This window comes from Protopterus annectens, chromosome 12.part0, assembly GCF_019279795.1.
Source record: "Protopterus annectens isolate FY-2018-M chromosome 12.part0, PAN1.0, whole genome shotgun sequence".
NCBI classification, from domain to species: domain Eukaryota; kingdom Metazoa; phylum Chordata; order Ceratodontiformes; family Protopteridae; genus Protopterus; species Protopterus annectens.
The window spans coordinates 214274112-214295531 of record NC_056746.1 but is presented as its reverse complement, the minus strand read 5'-3'; the positions used below and the strand labels follow the sequence as shown (position 1 = coordinate 214295531).

The window sequence follows — 21420 nt, the reverse complement described above, 5'->3', positions numbered from 1 at the left end:
GGAATTCAGATTTGGAGAGGGTGGAGGTAGAGAAATGGAGGAGGAGACAGTAAGAAGTAGGGAGGTGTATTTGTTGGAAAATAGGGGCGGGATTACAGGAAGTATAAACCTAGAGGAAGTAGGGGTGGGTGGGAAAGGGGGTAGGGTAGAGGAGCAAAGTGAGCGCAGCGAATGGAGCGGGGCTACACCTGGTCACAGTGAGTTGTTAATCTTTGAGCATAGGACTGAAGCAGGTTTGTGCCAATATTAGGTTTAAAACAATACATCAACCTGCACATTGCTTTAAGTAAGCTACAGTAATTAAATAGTTGGCAAGGGAGGATTCAGCAGGTCCGAGTGTGGAAATGGGGGAAGGGGGGTTATAGTATTAAGATAGCTGTTAAGCTAAATTCAAGTGAGAGCTGAATCAGACTGTAGGTTATCTGGGAGTGAGTTAGTACAATTGTAATACGGAAATAAGTGACTTGAGAGGGGAGTCTAGCTGAAAGGGTGTGCATGCTCACCACTGTAGTGTACTGCTGGTTACTTAATTATCTTGCAATGGAATACATACATTTAACTGTACAACAGTGGCTATTTGGATGGCCGCTGGGCACTTTCTTTTGGTTTCTTATAATAAATGGGGCCTCAGGTCTTTAGTTAGGCAAGGAGTGATGTCCCGTCCAAGTAAGATTTAACTGCACAACAGTGGCTATTTGGATGGCTGCTGGGCACTTTCTTTCGGTTTCTTATAATAAATGGGGCCCCAGGTCTTTAGTCAGGCAAGGAGCGATGTCCCATCCGAGTAAGATTTAACTGTACAAAAGTGGCTATTTGGATGGCCGCTGGCACTTTCTTTCTGCTTCTTATCATAAGTGTCATCAATACCATTAACAACATTACCATACTTCATTATCATCATTAATACTATTATTATTATCATTTTTTTTTTCCTTATTTTTTTTTTCTTCTCTTTACGACTGATGGTACTCCAGGAATCTTAAGTTTTTTTTTTTTTTCTGTGATACCTGGGTCTATTTTCCTAAACACGCAGTAGCTGAGCCTGTATATGGATGCATGTTGTGGTACTTAACAATTTCTCATAATATTTTATAAATGTTTCCTTTTTTCTTAACTTTACCAGAGGTATTAATTGCGAACGGGCTTATGTTTGATTATGTAATTATCGTGTTTTGATTTTTTTTCCTTCCGAAAGTCATGTTCTATTTTATATATGCGTATTACCTCTTATGTGAAAATAATAAAATGTTATTTGAAAAAAAAATGAATTGCAGGAGTCAGTTCTTGGCACATTGCGGGGAGCACTTTTGGCTAACATCAAAGACTGAAACAATACTAACTTCATGAACTAAAGAGTATGTGCAGAAAAACGTGCTCTACGCTTAACTAAAACTCGCAGTTACACCATCTCAGTACATTCAATGATATATATTTTTTTAATTCTTTCACTCTCTGTTGCTACCTTATTCAGTTCAGGCTCAGGGAAAAGCCTTAACCGTTCCTGGTATTCCATAGATCAAGGTAGAAAAGCTAATTATTTATGTTATTTTGGTTAGAACATAAGCAGAAACTTCGCCAGCATCAGCGGTCAATCAAACAATTTATTCATTAAGATGTGGGTGGAATTTGCTACTGCGCATCCGGGGTGGTGCAGCTATGAAAAATAACCTGTAAATTATAGGTAAAACACCAGCGAGGAACAAAATCAAACAGATAATTAATCACCACTCATCTGGACCCTTTCCCTGAATCAAAATAGTTAATTAGGCTTCTTAGACTCATCATTCACATTTATGAATTCATGTGTTGTCTTCTTGGATTCTTTTACTGGCAAATTTCAGGTATTGCACGTATTGTTCTTTCAGCAAGTTGCTGACAGCAGCAGTTTTTATAGCCTTCCCTTCTATTGAGAAGTCACTTATTGCAATTACTGGCCTTTCTTTTGCACAGCCGCCAGAGTGAATAGGTAACGGGCCTCTATTTTCCGTTTCTCTGTCTTAAGAGCTTTACAGTCTAGTTATTACTGATCAAGGTGGCAGATATGATTCAAGGTGGCAGAGCCTCATCTGCTCCGGTTCTGTCACTTATTATTCATGAGTACGGGGTAGACTATATTGTTCCACTGTGGAATGTCATTTCCTCAGAAGTCGGAAAAGAGGGGAAAACTCCGACACTGTCGGAATTAATAAGGATTGCCTTCAGCTACGGGTTGCCTCAAATTCTCGCTGCTCCGAAGCTCGAACTTTCAGTCCTATACAACGGGATTGAGAAGCACCCCTGGCATTTGAGATTGTTCCCAGGAGCAGATTAGTGTTATACACTCTCTTTTATGATTGTCCAAGCGAGCCATTATTATGTTCCTTATTTTCATCTTTTACGTGTGCGTGTGCGCGCACCCGCTAAAGCATTCCCACTTCCAGCGCAGTTACTCACGCCCCTACACCTCAACGAAAATGCACCATTTATCCAGCTGAAAATGACAGAACTGCTTACCAGTTAGGCATAATTTGTTTTAAATGGGAGCTTGTCACTCAAATGTGACTGACTGCGCGCGGAAAGGATGCAACAAACAAATTGTGTTCAATAATAATCATGCATTATAACAGTATATTTTATGTACATTAAATAGAATAAAAAATACAACTCTGCTATGTATTGGATTTGGGTCTGTAATAAAAAGAAACAAAATGCAAATGTTAAAGTTTATGAAAAAGTACAGTATACAGTGGATATCAAAGAATAAGCCCCACTTCTTTCCACATACTATGAGTGAGGGGAAGGTGACTTCAACAGCTGCTATTATTCAACAACATAAAATAAATTACAGGTCGCGGCTAAAACTGGTTATTGCATTAGTGATGGGGGAGGGGGGGGTCCAACCATAATTAGTGTACTCGCTACTTTTAAAGGCAGTAAATCACGGACATTAGTGTCACTTGTCACTCATTACACAGGACGGTCTCTATTATTTAGGGCAGTTGCGTCCTTCAGATGGAAGGGGAGGGGCATAAAAAAATGTAAACTAATGTCAGATTTAAGGCTTAAAAATGTTTCCTTCAATCGTTGCATAGAAGAGTTATGTTGTACCTGAAGCACTTTAATACCATACAAAACAATTCAAATTATATTGCAGTGAGGTCCTTTCCTTTGCGTTAGTTGTGGGATGGAGGGGTGGTTTGTCCCTCACTGCAACATCTCAAGTTGTCAACTTTCCATGAAAGGTGTCCCACTTTGGGTTTAAAAAGATGGCAGCTCCCTACACACTGGACAGATACAAAACAGTTCCTTTTTTTTCTGTCTCTCAGTCTATATATTTTAAATCATTACCTAATGTCAAACTTGCTCTGAACTGACATATTTCCTACAAATTCTAAAATGTAATTATAGCTGTACAACACAACGGCCAAACTGTTAACGCCTAAACACCGAGTTTGAAAATTACAACACAGGGTACATATCTCTCAACTTCTTTGATCACGGGTTATTAAAAAAACACACGGATAACGGCCAAAAGCTCAAAAAAATCGACAGATTTTAAATGTGACTCTAATTCACTTAAAATATCAGTAGAGCAACGGGCTTTCCATCATCGTGCATTTTCCTTATATCAACTATGGGCACTTTTCCGTTATCCACCCTCGTATGAAAAGTATACAGTACAACTATAACTGTTAGTCGGAAAATCAAATATTTTACGAGGTACAAGGCAAAAAATAAAATAATAAAATATATAATTAAAAAAGGAGACAAATCAGGGACAATCTGCAAAGTGTGGGACAACTGAGCAAGTTACTTCCCAACAGTCCAGATTTTCGCCTCATATTTTTTAGTCGGCTCCTCGTAAAATGTATGATTTGCTGGCAAATCAGCGAGGACTGAAGTCACTAAATAATAACGCACAATTCAATTTCAGTCTTGATCTCATTCAGAAAATGCATAGTAGTACAAAACCTGTTTTACTACCAACTTTCTAAGTTTGTAAGAACGATATTTAAAATCTGTCACTATTTTTGGGCCTTTGTTGCCCCGTTATTTTAGACTTTGTCCAGATTTTAGCCATGATATATATATATATATATATATATATATATATATATATGTGTGTGTATATATATGTGTGTGTGTGCATATATATATATATATATATATATATATATATATATATATATATATATATATATATATATATACACACACACACACACACACACACACACACACACACATATTAGTCTGTGAAAAGGTTTATCCGATGGAGGTTGCAGTGATGTAGCAGCTAGTTACACCAGCCAGCGGAACATCTGGGGATGTCTGCAGCTGACGAATCGCGTCCCAAAGCCGATATTAACAAGTGACGCTCCACCTCCTCCTTCTGTACTGTTCCGTGATTGGTTTAAAGTTTGCAGCCCGCGGTTATTGGCTTACAAAGTTTATGCTCCTGTGTGCCAAACAATGCGGGTGTCAGACAGACTGGGGATGCGAGCTCTGACCGTGGATGCACTGACGAAGGGGCGTTCTTATGACCGGAGTGCAGGACAAACGACCGAGAAAGGCGAGCGGCAGCGGCCACTGGCTCCAGCGTCATGCACCGGACGGCAGTGAGGGGTTGCACTTGCCGCTGCTGGAAGCTGTGAACCCAAGGAGAGGAGTAAGAGGGCAGCAGCAGGAACTGGTCCAAAAATGCCCTGGCTGCTGCACCGTTCTGCACTCTGTACTCTACTTATTGCAATCATTCTGCACGTAGTTTTGGGCAGCTACTCGGAAGATCAGTGCAGCTGGAGAGGGAGGTAAGGTTAACGAAAACCAAAGGTGTTACTGGGAATAAGTAACCAGAAGATGGTTACATTTAACAGGTTGTAGTTTGGAACATAAGCACAGACCAACCAAATTAGAGTTTGGGCTTGCAAAAATAAACATTTAATAATTCTGAATATTTTATTAGAGCGTATTTAGTTTGATGATGTTTTAGTACCCTATACGGCTGACTATGGTAAGGCTACAGGCTGTAGTAATAAAACAGCTGTGTTTCTCTTCTCTGTTTCTCTCTTATTATTGTTTTCTCTCTTATTATTGTGAAAATGTCCGGTCGCATTCAAGTGCAACTAATGCCATTTTAGGTTCTGCGCTGTCAGCACAACCACTCATCTAAAGTTAGTTTTTGGCAAAGGATCCGGGAAATTTTGACAAGGCAGGTGAAGAATACCCCAACCTTTTGGCGGTTCTAGCGACTCCTTTGTGTGCAGCTGCTTTGCAAAGAGCACCCCTTTCTCTGGCAAGTTATTTAATTCACGGTAGCATTCCTTACTCATCAGGCAGCCTCTGCAGTAGCTCACAGTTGCTAGCAGGCTTGGAATGCATTTTGAAGCGCTACACAATTTGAAAAGTTATCATCTTATTTTCCTAAGATTACTGTCAAAATCCTAAAAGACTAGTAGATATATGGGTTTGCTGGTTCTGGTAGTTATGCAGCATATATTTGACCCAGTGCAGGTATTTATTAGCTTTTGTGACTGGTAATTTACGATAAAATTTAAGGTAATTTTAAAATTCGTTGTTTGTTGCATAACTGAAATATTCTAATAAAATTGAGAGGTAGCTGGCCTAGACAGGAGGTAATTTGTTTATTAAACAACGTGATTTGCATTGTGAACAAAAGCATTGACTATTTAGAATATTTTTATTTTCATTGTTTGACGTAAAAGGAATATAAGATTTCATGCAGCTGACTTTCTAAGTAAAGTCGTCATTCATTTTTTTTAATGTTGGTTCAATGTATTCTAAAGTCTAAAAAACGCAAACAGCTTGTTGCTTACTGAAAGCAGTGTTTAAATGCTGTTACATCAGCTGAGAATTAAATCTCTTCTGGGAGGGAAAACCTTCAGCTCCATTGTCCCCAGTGTTTGTAATCCTTGTCATTTAGTAAACACATCTAAATCACATTCATTGTGATCTGTTTGATATCAACTACTGTAATTATTATGCACACTATGTATTGTGTGTGCCTGACTTTTTATTTATTTGTTTTTTTCAAGTCTTAAAATATGGTCTTGTTTGTCATGGAATGTATAGGCGTGACGTGTAAATTCAGCTGTGCTTTGTGATATTTCCACATGAGGCAGCATTGCACAGTCCGGATACCCTGCAGCATATCTGCCAGTTGTATGTTAAAGTGGTAAACCGACAGTTGTGCAGTATTACACCTTAATGCCTTTTCTGTCTGTACTATATATTTAATGTCATATTCCCCTTACTTTGCCATGCAGCAGTAGTAATGCTGAGTTGCCCCTTAAAAGGACAAGTAGACCTACTCTGCTTCAACATCGTCTTTTTGAAGCGACTGTTAAAGTGTCACAGTCCAATGGCATTGAGCATATATTCCATGTCCTTCAATGAAATAAATAAGGGAGATCCACCCGGTTTGCATTCCAAAGTGCATATTTTCTGTTTGAGCATGTAACATTGTTTTCGTTTTGACTGAACTTTGCTACTTATATGTTATTCAGCCGATAATACGCTAGAGCAAGGAGAACACTTAAATGCCACATTCAGCAGAACTTGAAATAATTAAAAACAGTGGCTTGTTTCCACAATGTTACTTTTATTTATTTTTGTAGGGGCATGACGTGATGCACTTCTGTTATAGTCATATTCACTTCATCCAGTCTCCCATTTTACACTTTGTAGTTAACAATTAATTGTATATGCAACTACAAGTGAGAGTATAAGTGTCTATATCCACACACACCACACTAGCAATAAGAAATATAAATGCAGTGAGCCTAGCAAGTCAACGCCATTAATTTTTGAAATTAATTAAATTATGCAGGAAGCTGCTAATCAGCTGAGATAATTCTATCCAGTATTTTCTCACACGTTTCAGACAACACTTTGCTGATACATGGTTCAGGACATGAGCAGTGTTGCTCTCTTCTGCATTAACAATTTGCTATGCAGTGCTGCTATCTTTATGTTGCATTTATGAGGCCTATGCTGGTGATTTATTCTGGCAGGTGGTGCCTGAGTGTTTCTGTTCTATTTAGCTACCATGATTGCTGTGCAGAGAGGGTTTATCTTGTTAATCTATCCTGTGGGAACTTCATGGTTGAGCTGTCCAGCTGTACTTCATTTCACATTGCAGTGACTTTTTTCTTCACATTTCAATTCTTTTCTACATATAGATGCATTAACTTATTTTCAGGTCACATTGCTTTTTTTTTATTAATTTTGTAGTAAGGTAGATGTGAGTAAAGAGAGAGTAATGACTGTGCATGTGTGTATACAATTTAAATGATGTTGTACACTGTAGCTGATTTTCACATGTTTCACTACATCAGTCAAAGATTTGTAGGTTTCATTGTCCGGAGAGCTTGGATGCTTCTGTTTTGGTATACACCATCTTCTCCATTTTATGTTTTATCCTTTTCACTACTACATACAGAGTGAAGTTCTTGAATAATCTGGACCCAGGTTTCCTAATATCACAAGTTCATGTTGTTATCTTTGTAAATGGGCAAGTAAACAATGAACAGATGGGTGATTTCAGTTAGCAATTTGTATTTTTTTCTTCTTTGTGATTTGCTATAAGGTATGCGATAATGGTAGCTTGATGGTCATTTATTTTTATTTAGTCTTCTGTAGCCATCTACAGACTATATTCTAACCTTTAAAGCACTAGGTTATTTGAGAACTGTTCATACTTAACAATTAGGTCCGTATTCCTTATGTTGCATTTGCCGTTAATTTATTTCTTCTCTTTGGTTTTCCCACTGCTATACCTATTATCTTCAGAATTGAACTTGTTCTATAGAAATGCTAAGACTAGCAGGGACATGACTGTAAGTAAGGGGAAAATTAAGCCTTTCACAGCAGGTAATTGTGTTGTATAGTATCTTTGATATTTGTAGTGTGGAGTTGTGTTATTTGTAGTTAACAGAAGTTGCCAACTTACAAATTAGTGCAATATAATAAACCGTATGTAAAAATACATGTTTGCAAGTATGAATTGGAGCAAGGCCAACCACAAGCATATAAGGGGCTTTTAGTGTTACTTTGTTCTTATAGATCTGATCTGAGAGATGACCCTTACTGAAAACTATGCACATCTACTTGAACATATTGTTAATACTGTACCTGTACATGAACTTCCATGTTTTGTATTATGTGTTGGTGATCTATTTTCATGTTCTATGCAGTGCTAATGTCCTTTCGTCACTCTGGATTGTTGGTACCTAAATCATTCTATATCTCTCTCATGCTGAGTTCAACATCTTTCTCATGCTGTGTTCAGCTGAGGGTTTTTTAGTAAGTATGCAGATGTCAGGGGTGTTGTGTATGCATGTTCTCAAGAAACATGCAGGTGGATGTATGGGTTCCACTGGGAATCATTTTCAGACATGACTTGAAAAAAAAAATAAAACAAATAAGATAAACAATCATGCAGTACAGCTGTTATCCATTTCCTGCACACTGTCTATGAATTTTCCTTCACAAAAGTAAGAAAATTAGCCACAGTTAGTTGAGAAGAATAAAACTTGTGTGTAGGAACTTGGCAGCCTACATAAATCAGAATGTGATTAAAAAATCTTTCTGACAGATGTCTTCAGAGCTACACTAAGAATGCCTGAATTCTATATACTGCCATTTTTAAAGACCCCCCCCCCCAAGTAGTGTGAGATAAATAGAAGCCCACAGTAAAACCAAATGGAATATGAGCACTAAACGGAAGTAACACAGTATATGCATCAATTTACAGGAAAGTGATATACAGTGTCACCTCCGTATCTTTGTCTGGCCCAAACAGTTCAGTACGAAAATTGAGTGTATAACAAGGGGGAAAAAAGATGGGGGGGGGGCAGAGCAGACTCTGTACTAGAATATACCCAGCCAGGTTTTATAATTTGAACATATACATGTTTGTATCCCATAAATCAGAAATGCTTTTCAAGTATTCATGTAACTTTAAACATAGTTTCATTAATACGAGTAAGAAGTAAGGAAATCTTTTCCATTCCTTGTATGAAATGTTGGGTTGGTTTCTAAAAGGGTTTGTTTGTGCTGAGCAGTCACACCTGAGTCCAAAAGATAGGTCTCCATCAGTCCCTTTCAGCATTTACCATTGAGGACTGCTAGAGTCCTATGTCAAATTCCAAAAGGAAAACTGAAGTTTTCATGCTGAAGTAATTTGGCATGGTACATTGTTGAGACTCACCAATGTACATATCTGGATCATATGTGAATTTAATGGATTTCTCAGCAAGGTTGAAGTTCCACCTCTGAGTTAGACCAGGTATACAGGCAGTACCTGGCGGAAGCCACACTACCTGCAGTACCAGGCTCCAAATACAGGAGGTGCTGTACTGAATGTTTTGGGAGTTGGATGTAGTCTGAGACACACACAAACATGTAGATGTAGTGCAAGTCACCTCACAAGATCCTGTGAGGATGGTTCACAACTGTCTTACTCTGGGTGAGGAGAATGCAAGTATAATGGCTGTCTTCCAGGCTGTGATGTCTTCATTTATCATTCTGCTCTACAGTTAGAGCTCCTACATTGGACAGTCTCAGAGTTGTGCAGGTCCAACTTTATCTGACTTTGGATTGCAGGCAGAACCCCTGCTGCTTGCAGTACCACATCTAACTTACAGGTGCAGCTGCTGTGTCAGAGAAGTTTGACCAGACTTGACAACCATGATGTGTCCTTTGGGCTACTCTTAAGAAAGATTAGGGCAGTCATTAATATCGCATTATCTCTGTACTTGATGTATCCTGAGGCTATTCATTCCAATACATCAGCATTGTAAGATATTGAGCTGTGTGAGCCTTACCCCAGCATAACGCCATGCCAAGGATGGGGTGCATTTCACAATTCAGAGTAGTGAGAGACGGTGGAAGTGGCTTAATTACACTATTTATCTTTGGTTGTCAACATTTTTAACAAAATTGTATTCTACTAATGAGGATTTAGCAACTAAAATAAAGTTAGGGACTGATGTGGCATCTGTTGTAATACTCTGACTATGTAGGTGCTCCACCCAGATGTTAAAGGTCTTAATGGCTGAACTCTGCAGTGTGTCTTTTGTTTCCAAGTTTTATTCCAAAATTTACGAGTGTTTAACTTAAAACAGTTCCCGAATATATAGCTGATGGCATGAGGGGAAAATTTTGCAGCAAATTAAATGGATCAGAATACCTAAACGGCCAGATTAGTTGGTGTATTTATAATTATTATGAATGATTGTAACTTGCATACAAAGAAGTTTTGGGAAGGGAGTATAGCTATATCTGGCAACTCAAAATTTGTCCCACTGAGGACAGATATTCTTGTTTTCTAGCAAGGCCACACACAGTTTTGGAATTGTGAAGGATATCTATTTCAGTGGTAACAGAATATTCAAATGACAACGAAGGGCACAGTGACATTATATTGTTGGAAGAAGTACCTTGTCTGGGGAAACAAAATTACCTTTAGAATGTCTGTCTGCATCATGCTTTTTTGAATTAGAACAAGTGATAAAATAATACTAACCACGTGGTGACTAATGGGTATTAGGACTGCATATTAGGTTAAGGTATCTTTCAGCTTCTACATTTTTACAGGACTTTTAGCAGTTTTGAAAGAGCCATATTTGTTTTTACTTTTTTGGTCTCTACTGTTGTCCTGTAATAGTTTTGAAAGTAATATATTTGGAGGCGCACACAGACTCCACATCCCTAATAGACTTTACACTGTTCAAAATGGATCCAGGACTTTGTAATGCAAGAAAGTATCAAAGATGGCTAACAAAGTGCTGCTGTATTTAGCTGTTTTGTTGGCCATTTAGTAATAAAATAAAGGAGAATCCTTTCCTGTCTTGGATTCACTTTTGAGATGTGTCACTTGGTTTTTACCCTTGGTAGTGCAGCTGACGTACTTGTGTCACTGGCCATACTAAGTCTGTCTACTGGCATGTGAATTGTAGTATACCCATTTGGTTCTGTATGATCTAGCCAGACCAGGATGCTTATATATGGCAGAAATGGCAGCATTAGGGTCATACCTGCCGTACTATAATATTGAAAAGAAGTTTCTTTATATTTCTGCTGGAGAGAGGAGGTAAGTTAGATGGAGAAGAGGGGTGGAGGGGTAACTAGTCAGTAGTGTAGTTGATGATGTATTCAGATATATCTGAAGGTGTGTGTTGGCACAGCCAATAAGGAGGACAAATGAATTACTTTTGGTAAAGTTGTAGTCTGGAAATTGTAAAATGATCTTGTGTTTGATCTCATATAATATAAACAGTTGGGCTGCAGGGCAATTTATTTACTTTATAATTTATTTACTAAACAGGGTGTAGAAATAAGAGACTAAATGCCAGAGCTTCCGGTCACAGTATTTACAGTGGGAAATCTGTTTCCATTTTGTTCAGATTGAACTGCAGTCAGAATATTAAATATTGTTTGGGGGACAGGTTACTGGGATGACCCTTCCATTAACGTATCTCTGGTCTTTAGCTCCTGTATTTGTAAAAACTTAATGCACAAACATGTTAGCTTCCTATAGCAATTGCTTAAAAATGATCCCTGTGTCCAACAGTACTACATTATATTTGAAGGATGCCACAAAAGTCAATTTTAAGTTTTAGCTGGAATTTTTATTTATGAATAGATTGAGAAACTTGCAATACACTTTTTAAAAAGCTGTAAAAACAGTCCAGCTCTTTTTTATTTATTGATTGATTGTCTTGCTGTGCCTTCTCTGACCAGATTGGCTTGTCCCTCTTGGGTGGTATGGATATCAACATATCTAACTGATAAAGTGTTTAAGAAGTATGTACTAATGGATGCAGATTGAAAGGAACAACACCCAGTAACATACTGTCACAGTGCTGAGTAGGAGCTGCATGCTAAGTTGCATAAATTGGGAGCTGGAGGAAGATGGGGGTGCACAGGCAAGAATGAAGGCTATAGAAGTGCAGAGGAATAACGGATATAAAAAATCAACGCAAAATGAATTTATGTAAGTGCTTTGCTAAGATGCACCAGTGGATTCCAAAAAAAAAAACATGTGCCAGACATCGTGCTGACATTGGTAGCTTTCATAAAACAGGACTGATGTTGTAGCTTCTTGTGCCGAGGATGTCATTTTTTAATCTGAGGTCTAGAACAGCCAAGTACTAAAGTATTATTACTCGCTAGTGACAACGGCCATGACTTGTTTAGTCATTTGTTATCCAAGGTAATAGTGACCATAACCATAAACCTTTTTAGAAAGGGGATATAAGTGTGTAAATTGAATTGATCTAATTTGTTAAGAATTTGATAAACTGGATACAGCATGGTCTGTGTAATTCACTGTAATACGTTTCAGAATATACATTCTGCTAAAGTTTTTTAATTAAAATAAACTAGAGACGAGAACAAGACAGCTAAAGCAAAAAAAAGCTTGGTGATAAGAGAAAAAAGTAAGGGGGAAGAAAAGAAAAAAATGAATGCTCATGAACCTGAAGAAAGGGAAGGAAATGGTAGTGGTCTGCAGTGTTACCCAACAAGGGATACGTTAACAAGTAATGAAGACTCTAATGGTTTGCAGCGTTACCCAACAAGCGATACGTTAACAAGTAATGAAGATTCTAATGGTCTTCAGCATTACCCAACAAGGGATACGTTAACAAGTAATGAAGATTCTAATGGTCTTCAGCATTACCCAACAAGGGATACGTTAACAAGTAATGAAGATTCTAATGGTCTTCAGCATTACCCAACAAGGGATACGTTAACAAGTAATGAAGACTCTAATGGTTTGCAGCGTTACCCAACAAGGGATACGTTAACAAGTAATGAAGACTCTAATGGTCTTCAGCATTACCCAACAAGGGATACGTTAACAAGTAATGAAGATTCTAATGGTCTTCAGCATTACCCAACAAGGGATACGTTAACAAGTAATGAAGACTCTAATGGACCACAGCGTTACCCAACAAGGGATACGTTAACAAGTAATGAAGACTCTAATGGACCACAGCGTTACCCAACAAGGGATACGTTAACAAGTAATGAAGATTCTAATGGTCTTCAGCGTTACCCAACAAGGGATACATTGGATACATTAACAAGTAATGAAGACTCTAATGGTCTGCAGTGTTACCCAACAAGAAATACATTAACAAGTAATGAAGACTCTAATGGTCTGCAGTGTTACCCAACAAGTGATATGTTAATAAGTAATGAAAACTCTAATGGTTTGCAGTGTTACCCAACAACAGATACATTAACAAGTAATGAAGACTCTAATGAAGGGGGAGGGAGGTAGAGGCATTTGGCTTTGTCTCTAAGTATGTTTCTAATTTGGAGGAACTCACTGCCGATTATTACTTGTGCCAGCAGGGTGGCCCACACCTGAGAACCGAGGATTGAAAATATTTTGCAAGTTTATACAAAGGGATGAAAAGAGTGTTTTGAGTAGTTAGTTGTGCATTATTAAGTCAGTTATGGACAGCAAGGCAGCAATTTAAATTTTATAGAAATGGGCTGATGCAGAAAAATAAAAGAAAAAAAGTCATTTGTAACAGTTCTGTCATTTTACATCCAAAGACTGAGCTGTGAGCCCATTTTTGAGTGTGATGGCGCTGTTTAGCTGTGCATACTTCATGATCACTAGAATATTGCCGTTCTCTTCCAGGGATGAATATTCTTTGACTTTTGTGTAGTATTTTCATAAGGGACACTAAGTATCTAATATACTGTGGTAAAGTATGTGTATTTTTGTATTGTGTCCCCTGAGTGCTGGTGAAGACCAAAAACTGGATTATAAAGAATAGTTCATCTTACTTTATTCTACTACATTTTGATGAGTAAGTTATTACCTTTATTATTATTATTATTATTATTATTATTATTAGTATTATTATTATTATTATTATTATTATTATTAATGCATTTGTTTACTGGGATGATTTGGCAGGGCAAAACTTTGGCTCTTTTCAACAGAGGCTGAAATAACATGACTTTTTTTTTTTTTTTCATCCACAGTGGTCTGTCCCAGGAGCCAGCAAGTGTTGAAAAGATTTCCCTTCACTGTGCTGAAGGTTTTTTGGAGTGGTTGTATCCAACGGGTGCTCTTCACCTGAGCTTATCTCCACGGCTTCCCTTAGGGGCAGCTTCTCTTGGAGTCAGCCATAGCACTGGACACATCACAGCTTGTATCAAGCCCACCAAATCTTTCCGTGGGGCACAAATATACCTTGAAAAGGATGGAATTTTGGAACTGTTGGTGCCTGAAGAACAAACAGATAGTGAGAATACAGACATGCTTAATAAATCTAGAGTACATTGTTTTAGTCGGTTGCCTGGAGAGAAGGTAGCACTTTTCCTTCAGTCAACCCCACACAGAGACATCAGCAGACGTATTGCCTCTTTTCGCTATGAACTGCGTGGTGATTGGAACTCCCGATCATCCCTTGACTCCAATAACTTCAACATGGAAGGTAAATGGATTTAGCTCTAGGCATAAATGTGTAGTTTCTTTTACACTAATAAAGAGTAAGACAGAAAAAGACTGGCATCTGCAGTGCAAAATGAAGTAGCAGGCATGAAGTGCGGTCATAGAATGAAAACATTTCCATGCCAATATGTTCTTGCCAGGGGTCTTGTTGAGTTTTAAGTGGGTGCAGGGTTAAGTGGGTACAGAGTTAACATTTTAAGTATGCAATATACGATGTGTGTCATTTAACTGCATTAATCAGATTGTGGTAAGTTCAGAACATTTTCATTTCTGAGTTGTAGTTTGACATATGCAAGTGCTAACTGGCTTCCTTTAAACACGTAACGTGATTAGTACATGAATTACCAACTAGAACAACCTCTGCTTATACATACATTTTTGTAAAACATTTTATTTTGCATTGAAAATGACATAAGATTAGCTAGAAATAAATTGGTATTTGTAGTATCTTAAGTTCTGCCTTGCTAAGGGTATCATAATAAACATGTTTGCAGTCTAAACACTTGTAATTGGCTTGAAAGTATGTTAGGATCCTTTTATGTATTCATTTTGTTGTTGTCTCTAAGCAAAAATAGGTTTTGTCACCCAAACTTCATTTGGCTAAGGGCTAATACACAGTCAGATGACACATCTTTGTAGATAGTGTTTCTAGAATTGTCTCAATCTGTAAGTGTGTATAAACTGTAATTGTTATTACTGTTAAAAGATACAGGTGGCTGAGACATTTCTGGTTTTAGGAGCCAATCAGAGGTTAGCCTACAGTTAGAAGTTCATTGTATTAGTATTAGAAGATTATGCAGCAAACATACAAATATATGTGCACTTGTGCATACACACTCATATAAACACACACATACACGCTCATGCACATGCTACAAATTAAATCAAGATTTTTCTGGCTCCATTGGTGTGTGGGTTTAAGCCTTGCATGTAATGTAAATGGCCTGTGTCCTGTTAGTATACGTGTCCACTAAGGAGCTCTCTGTGAGATTTAAGATTGCATTGTCAATGATCATGATATGTCTTATTTCAAGAGCAGGGTGTGGATGTTTAAGACATTTAGGTGAAGTAGCCTGGTGGGGCCAGAAGTTAGGCCTGGGCACTAATCAGCTAGGTTCTAAGATACGCCAGCTTACAAGAGGTTATAAAATGACATTCACCATTTTGATTCCTTAAACATACTTTGCATGTAGGAGGCTGAGGCATTCAAGAAATAAATCCAGCCCCCTTGGGGGATGGCTGTGTGATCATGGAGTCTCATTCCCTTCAGAAGCTATATAAAATGGAGCATCTTTAAGAGAAAGAGAAGCCAGGGTACATTTTTTGGCTAGGCTTGTATGGGCCCTCGGGCCGATAGCCTAGTACCTACCTATGAACCTAAGAGGTTGGAGGGATGGTAGGAGGACTGAAATGGTCACTGTTGTCGGGAGGTGATTAGTTAGCTAGGAATAGAAAGTGTCCAAGAAAAAAAGCAATGAATCTGGGTGTATGTAAGGCTACTGCACCACTAAGGAGGAGATGCAAGAACATGGCATGGAGAAGCATTTATTGACCAAATTAAATTTCAGCAAATACTTGTTTTCTTGTGTAAGCAGTTTGCCTTGCCCTCAAAATCTTCTGCTCCCCATTACTCCCTAAGTGACCACCTAATAATGTTACTTTAGAAATGAGGCAAACAGTTGTATAGGATTCTGTTAGTGCAATTTTATTTTGTATCATTACAGTTTTGCAGACTTTAGTGACACCAGTGAGGCCCAGGACTGTGAGTCTATTATTATCTTATTCTAACATTCCTTGGTTTTCTGTAATTTATTTCCAGTAGGGCATACTGGTGTTTGATGGGATTTAGTATCCTGGTTTCAGCTGTATCTTTACCCAGTACAAAAAAAAAAAAGAAAACAGGTAACTTGACTCTATATTATAAATCCACTTGCAGTTTGTAGGCAGCCTGGTTTGTCATAGGCTACCAGCTTGAATGTTAAGCATGGCACAAAGCTTTGGGGCAGAGAAAGGCTGCAACAAAAGAAAAAAAAATAAAATAAACAACTGGTGTTATGTAAAATACAGGTGGTATATCTGTGTAATACAGAAGCTTATACTGTCAGCAGATATGAGTTGCTTATCCAGTTATTTTGCTGATTTTTCCCCCAAAAGAAGAATAAGGTCCTGTTCCAAGTAAAACGTGGTTTCTTTCCTTCTACTGATTTAAACCTGGTTTGCAAATGTATTGTTGAATTCCTCCAATATTCATGAATTCACACACACACAGACTGCTTTCAGCTCTATCGTGGTTGTTTTTGCATGTGTCTGCCACCAGGTATCTGTGGGGGAAAAATCTTCCCATTACAGCAGAATCAGTGCTTATCCATTTTTCAAACTCTTGTTCCTGCTTCATTTTTTAAGCTGCTGCCTTATCAGACTCTGCCTTAAATATGTAGTCTGTCATTGCCTTTTCCTCACGGGCATGAATTTTAAATTGTTTGCATGATGCTTCTAATCCAGGTAATGAATCATTCTGGTTGCATTCCTTTGTAGAGCTTTTGCATATATTGTCTCATCTCTTTTATGCACAAGATAGGGAGCAGTTTCCATTTTTCTACTATTCATGGCTTCTCTGAGCACCCTATAATGCTCCTCACATTTTTTACTGCCTTTTTAGAATGAATTCTAAATTTTAAGTATTTTTTATACAACCCACCAAAGGGTATTTGTCATAGTCGTAGGCATCTTGCATTTTTGCACTCATATTTTCCTTGTTTTGTGCCATTTTTTGTGCTGTTCCTTAAGTTTAAACTACCTGATATTTGGTTATTGCTTCAACACTGACAACTGTTTTTGTCCTATCCACTTCATAAATTGCAGCATATCAACTTTGTATGATCTCATTAAGGGTACACGCTTCAGCATGTTTGCCATTTGCAGTATTTCTTCAGTGTTGAATGGGACCAGTCTGTGTAATGAACACTAGAAACACAACAGTTATTTCTATATTTCTTCTACATTCCATTTTCTGTTAATTTTTGTGTTCTGTTAAGCTGTCATATTTATATCCATGAAGCCATATATACGTATCTCCAAGGCTGTCTGTATTCAGTATTGTGGGATGTCCAGGATAGCCTTGAGTTACCAGAGTATCCCCAGCACCATGCACATTTTCAGTGCATGTGGTAGGATTTACATGTACATTAATGCTTTTATCGTATGAATATTTGACTTGCATGATGCTTTACAACAAAGGATTACTCAATGGCTTCATCTTGTCAAATACACAGCTGTGTTTGGTTTTAGTGCAAAAGGAAAATTGTTTCTGTCCTAAAGTTGGAACCTTTGCAATTCATCTGTAGTGGATGTCTCCAATACGGAGTACAGCCCAAGGAATTCTTGTAACTGAGTTGAATTTTGGCTGGCTCAGCTGAGGGCTATACTTCATTCTATCAGAGAAACTTTTTAGGTGATGGAACACCAGGTAGATGAGCTCGTGTATGTTTGAACTGTTGTATAAATAAGTAACCTCCCTGACCCATCAGATGTGTTTACTGCAGTTAGCTACTGCATCTCCTAAAACATTTTATGCAAGCAGACTCTTAAAAGAATGTAACATGTTCCAAACTGGTCTTAGTAGCAACCTTTCTATGAATAACCTATAATTTGGGGGTGTTTTTGAAACAAGTCAGTGTAAGGTGTAATGCCTGGTGTAGGCAACATCTTACCCTTCTGCTAAAGAATAAAATGTTACCCTGGTGTTTTACATTGATAGGGTTGTTGACAGTGGAGTTGAGGGTTTGTTTTTTGATTACATATACACATCTTACAGACAGAGTTGCAATGAAGGGGTCCTATAAGTAGGTCAGGAATCCTGTTGTTTTGTTGTAAATCACCCTTGGGTATCCATGTCACGAGATCAAAAAAATCCTTGTGTCAGGCCTTGTAAAAAAATTGCTTTTATTTCGGATGCATGAGAGATTAGCAGTTATCCTGGTTGCTGGGGCAGCAGTGTGAGGTATGCCATCAAATGGGCTGTCCTTTTACATTTCCTTGTTTTGTGTGGGAGTCCAGCGTCCCTGGGAATTCATCACTTTGGATTACTGAAATTTGGGTTAGGGATGCGAAGAGGATTGAAGAAAAACTCTTTCAGTAAGGGAACTTTTCTCAGCAGCAGGTTTTGGATGACGATGTGGCATTCTGATGGTTCTGGTTCTAAGCCAGTTTTTGCACATTGGCATTCAGCCCCTGAGCAATACCCATGATAACTGATTGGCTGCTAGATTTCACTATGGTAACATTCACTTTTAGCACAGTGCTGTCAGCAAAGGAAAACTGCAGATTTTTTCATTGAGATAAAATAAAACTTTTTGCTTATTCAAAATGTGTTTGTGGTGATGATCATCTTACATTCCTGCCTTGGCTTCCAATTAAACTTCCAACCATAAAGTCATTCTTCTCTTTCTTGGACATTACCACATTTCAAATTAGTTAGCAATTCTCATAGCTATCACAGTAGCATTTATAGGAAAGACTTCAGTTTAATTCCTCCTAGTATTTTAAATATTGTGGAACACACATGAACCAAGTGGTAATTAACAGAAGATGAGTTTTCTGCTGTTAGTGATGGTTTCTGTTTTCTAAAATAGTTTATAATGAAATTTCATTAGTAGATGTAAAGTTCCTCCTCATATGTAAGGGTTGTTCAGGGCAAGAACTTGAAAAAAAAAAATCACGCCATTGCATGTCAAATCATGGAGCAGTATTCATTAACTTCATCCTTAAATGTAACTAGAAAATTACAAGTGAAAAGACATATGACTCAATCAGAATAGCTTTTCTCAACTAAAGTGCAAGCCTAATAAAGTTACCTGGGGGGGGGGGGGGTCACGATCTACTATAGATAATTTCAAACAGCTTGTTAGCCGTTGTGTTTATGAGATGCAGTTGTTCTAATGCCAAGCCTATACTATCCCCGAATAGTGCTGAAAATGTCACCTGCCATTTGGCAGTGTGCTCTTACCTGACTGAATATTTTCAAAATTCAGCTGCAGTGCACTAAGTATTTATAGCAGGAGTGAAACATGGCTCTGCTGTTCTGGACCTAAGAATGAACTCCGCATCTTTGGTATCATGCAGTTTTATTTTGGTTTAAGCCTGTTTGAATGTTTTGTTTTTTATGGTTTTCTGTGTGTCAACATGTACTGTAAAATGCTGAAAGGTAATAGCAAAAATTATTTATATGGGTTGTCTTGCAAGCAGACTTAGTTGCCATGTCTTGTCACTGTTACTTAAAGTGTCCTTCTGGCCTAAACAAATGCATGCAGTGTCCAATACTCGGGTGACAAGCAGACCTGCCTTGCTGAGCGTTTCCACCACCCATATGAAATGCAGCTTATGTGCAAATCTGATCAGTACCTTTCTGTGCATCTCAGAGCTCTGCAGAGCTATATCAGCCCCATGCCTACTTCCCTAACCAATGAGTTATAGTATTATATGTAAATATTTATACTGATTGTGTGCACAGACCTGTTAATGTTTCTGTTACTGGTAACCTTAATTACAAAATTCCAGTAAATCTAGCTGTTAATGACACACATGCACAATTCTATAATTTATACCTCCCTGCCATATGCCCAGGTTATTGCTGAAAAGCTTCAGTAGACCAGCCACCTACCCAGTAACCAAATGCATAAGTAAATAAAAAAGAACGTTACTGGAGTATGGTGTTGCTCATTCTGTTGTACTTTCCTTAATCACCCCCAGTTAAGTAATGCCAGTTGCAGCGATTTAAAAATCCAGAAACCATAATGGATTGCTTAAATAGTTGCACTTGAAGTAAATAGACATTTCTTCATCCGGCTTTTCTCGGTTAGGGGTTGCCACATCGGATCCACCTGTCCACTCATGATTGGCAGTAGAGTTTTATGGTGTTGAGTTGCCCCCCTGGCACCCAACCTTCCACGGAAGGCACACACACACCTAGGGCCAATTTAGACTGTCCAATCCACCTACAGCATGTCTTTGGGATGTGGGAGGAAACCGGAGCACCCAGAGGAAACCAATACGACCACAGGGAGGACATGCAGACTCTGCACAGAAGGCACCCCAGCCAAGGATTGAACCAGTGAACCTCTTGCTGTGGGGCAACAACTCTAACTGCTGCATCATCGTGGCTACCCCAAATATTAGACATTTCTAAAAAATTATCTTTTAGCTTCATTTTAATGGAGGAGTAGAGCCATGACAGCCATGCTGTTAACCGCAGTTCGATTAGAGACCTGGGGGTAGAAGGAGCCATGACAGCCATCATGATAACCCCAGTTCGATTAGAGACCTGGGGGCAGGAGGAGCCAATGTGGGGAGGGAAATGAATGGAAAACCATAGGTCTGCATGTGTTTTTTTTGGGGGGGTTATGAAGATGTTTTATAAAGGAGGGACATTGTCTACTGCTAAGTGGAGACTAGGAAGTCAGGTATTTGGCCCACAGCCATGCTGAGTGTCAGGTGGGGTTATAGTTAGCATTGCTCATGGTATGATCAGTTTCAGTATTGTGTGTGTGTGTGTGTGTGTGTGTGTGTGTGTATATACACACACATATATATATATATATATATATATATATATATATATATGCATATGTATGTATATATATATATATATATATATATATATATATATATATATAAAGTTCCACTTTGAATCATCAAAAGTTTGAAACATCAAAATTCTGATTATCGAGACTAGAACATCGAGTTTCAAACCATCGAAGATTCAAAGGGAATGTAAAAAAAAAGAAATACAACTCTAAAATAGCTTTTTCCCTTTTTTACTTACCTTTTCTTCCCCTTGACAACATCGATGTTCTAAATACTCGATGATATGATGTCGACCATATGAATTTGGATGGTTTCAAATTTCGATGTTTTCAAGGGGAACCATATATATATATATATAT

General features: G+C 38.1%; 1 protein-coding gene across 1 annotated transcript in view; it reads left to right on the top strand.

Annotated features, from left to right (window-relative positions):
- Positions 1–4470: 4470 nt before the first annotated feature.
- METRN (meteorin, glial cell differentiation regulator) overlaps positions 4471–21420 on the top strand; it is a 56281-nt gene continuing 39331 nt past the window's right edge. Inside the window, exons 1-2 of the mRNA XM_044089265.1 lie at positions 4471–4787; positions 14008–14462. Coding sequence (XP_043945200.1) covers positions 4681–4787; positions 14008–14462 — 562 coding nt within the window. The 5' untranslated portion in view covers positions 4471–4680. The remainder of the gene's footprint in view (positions 4788–14007; positions 14463–21420) is intronic.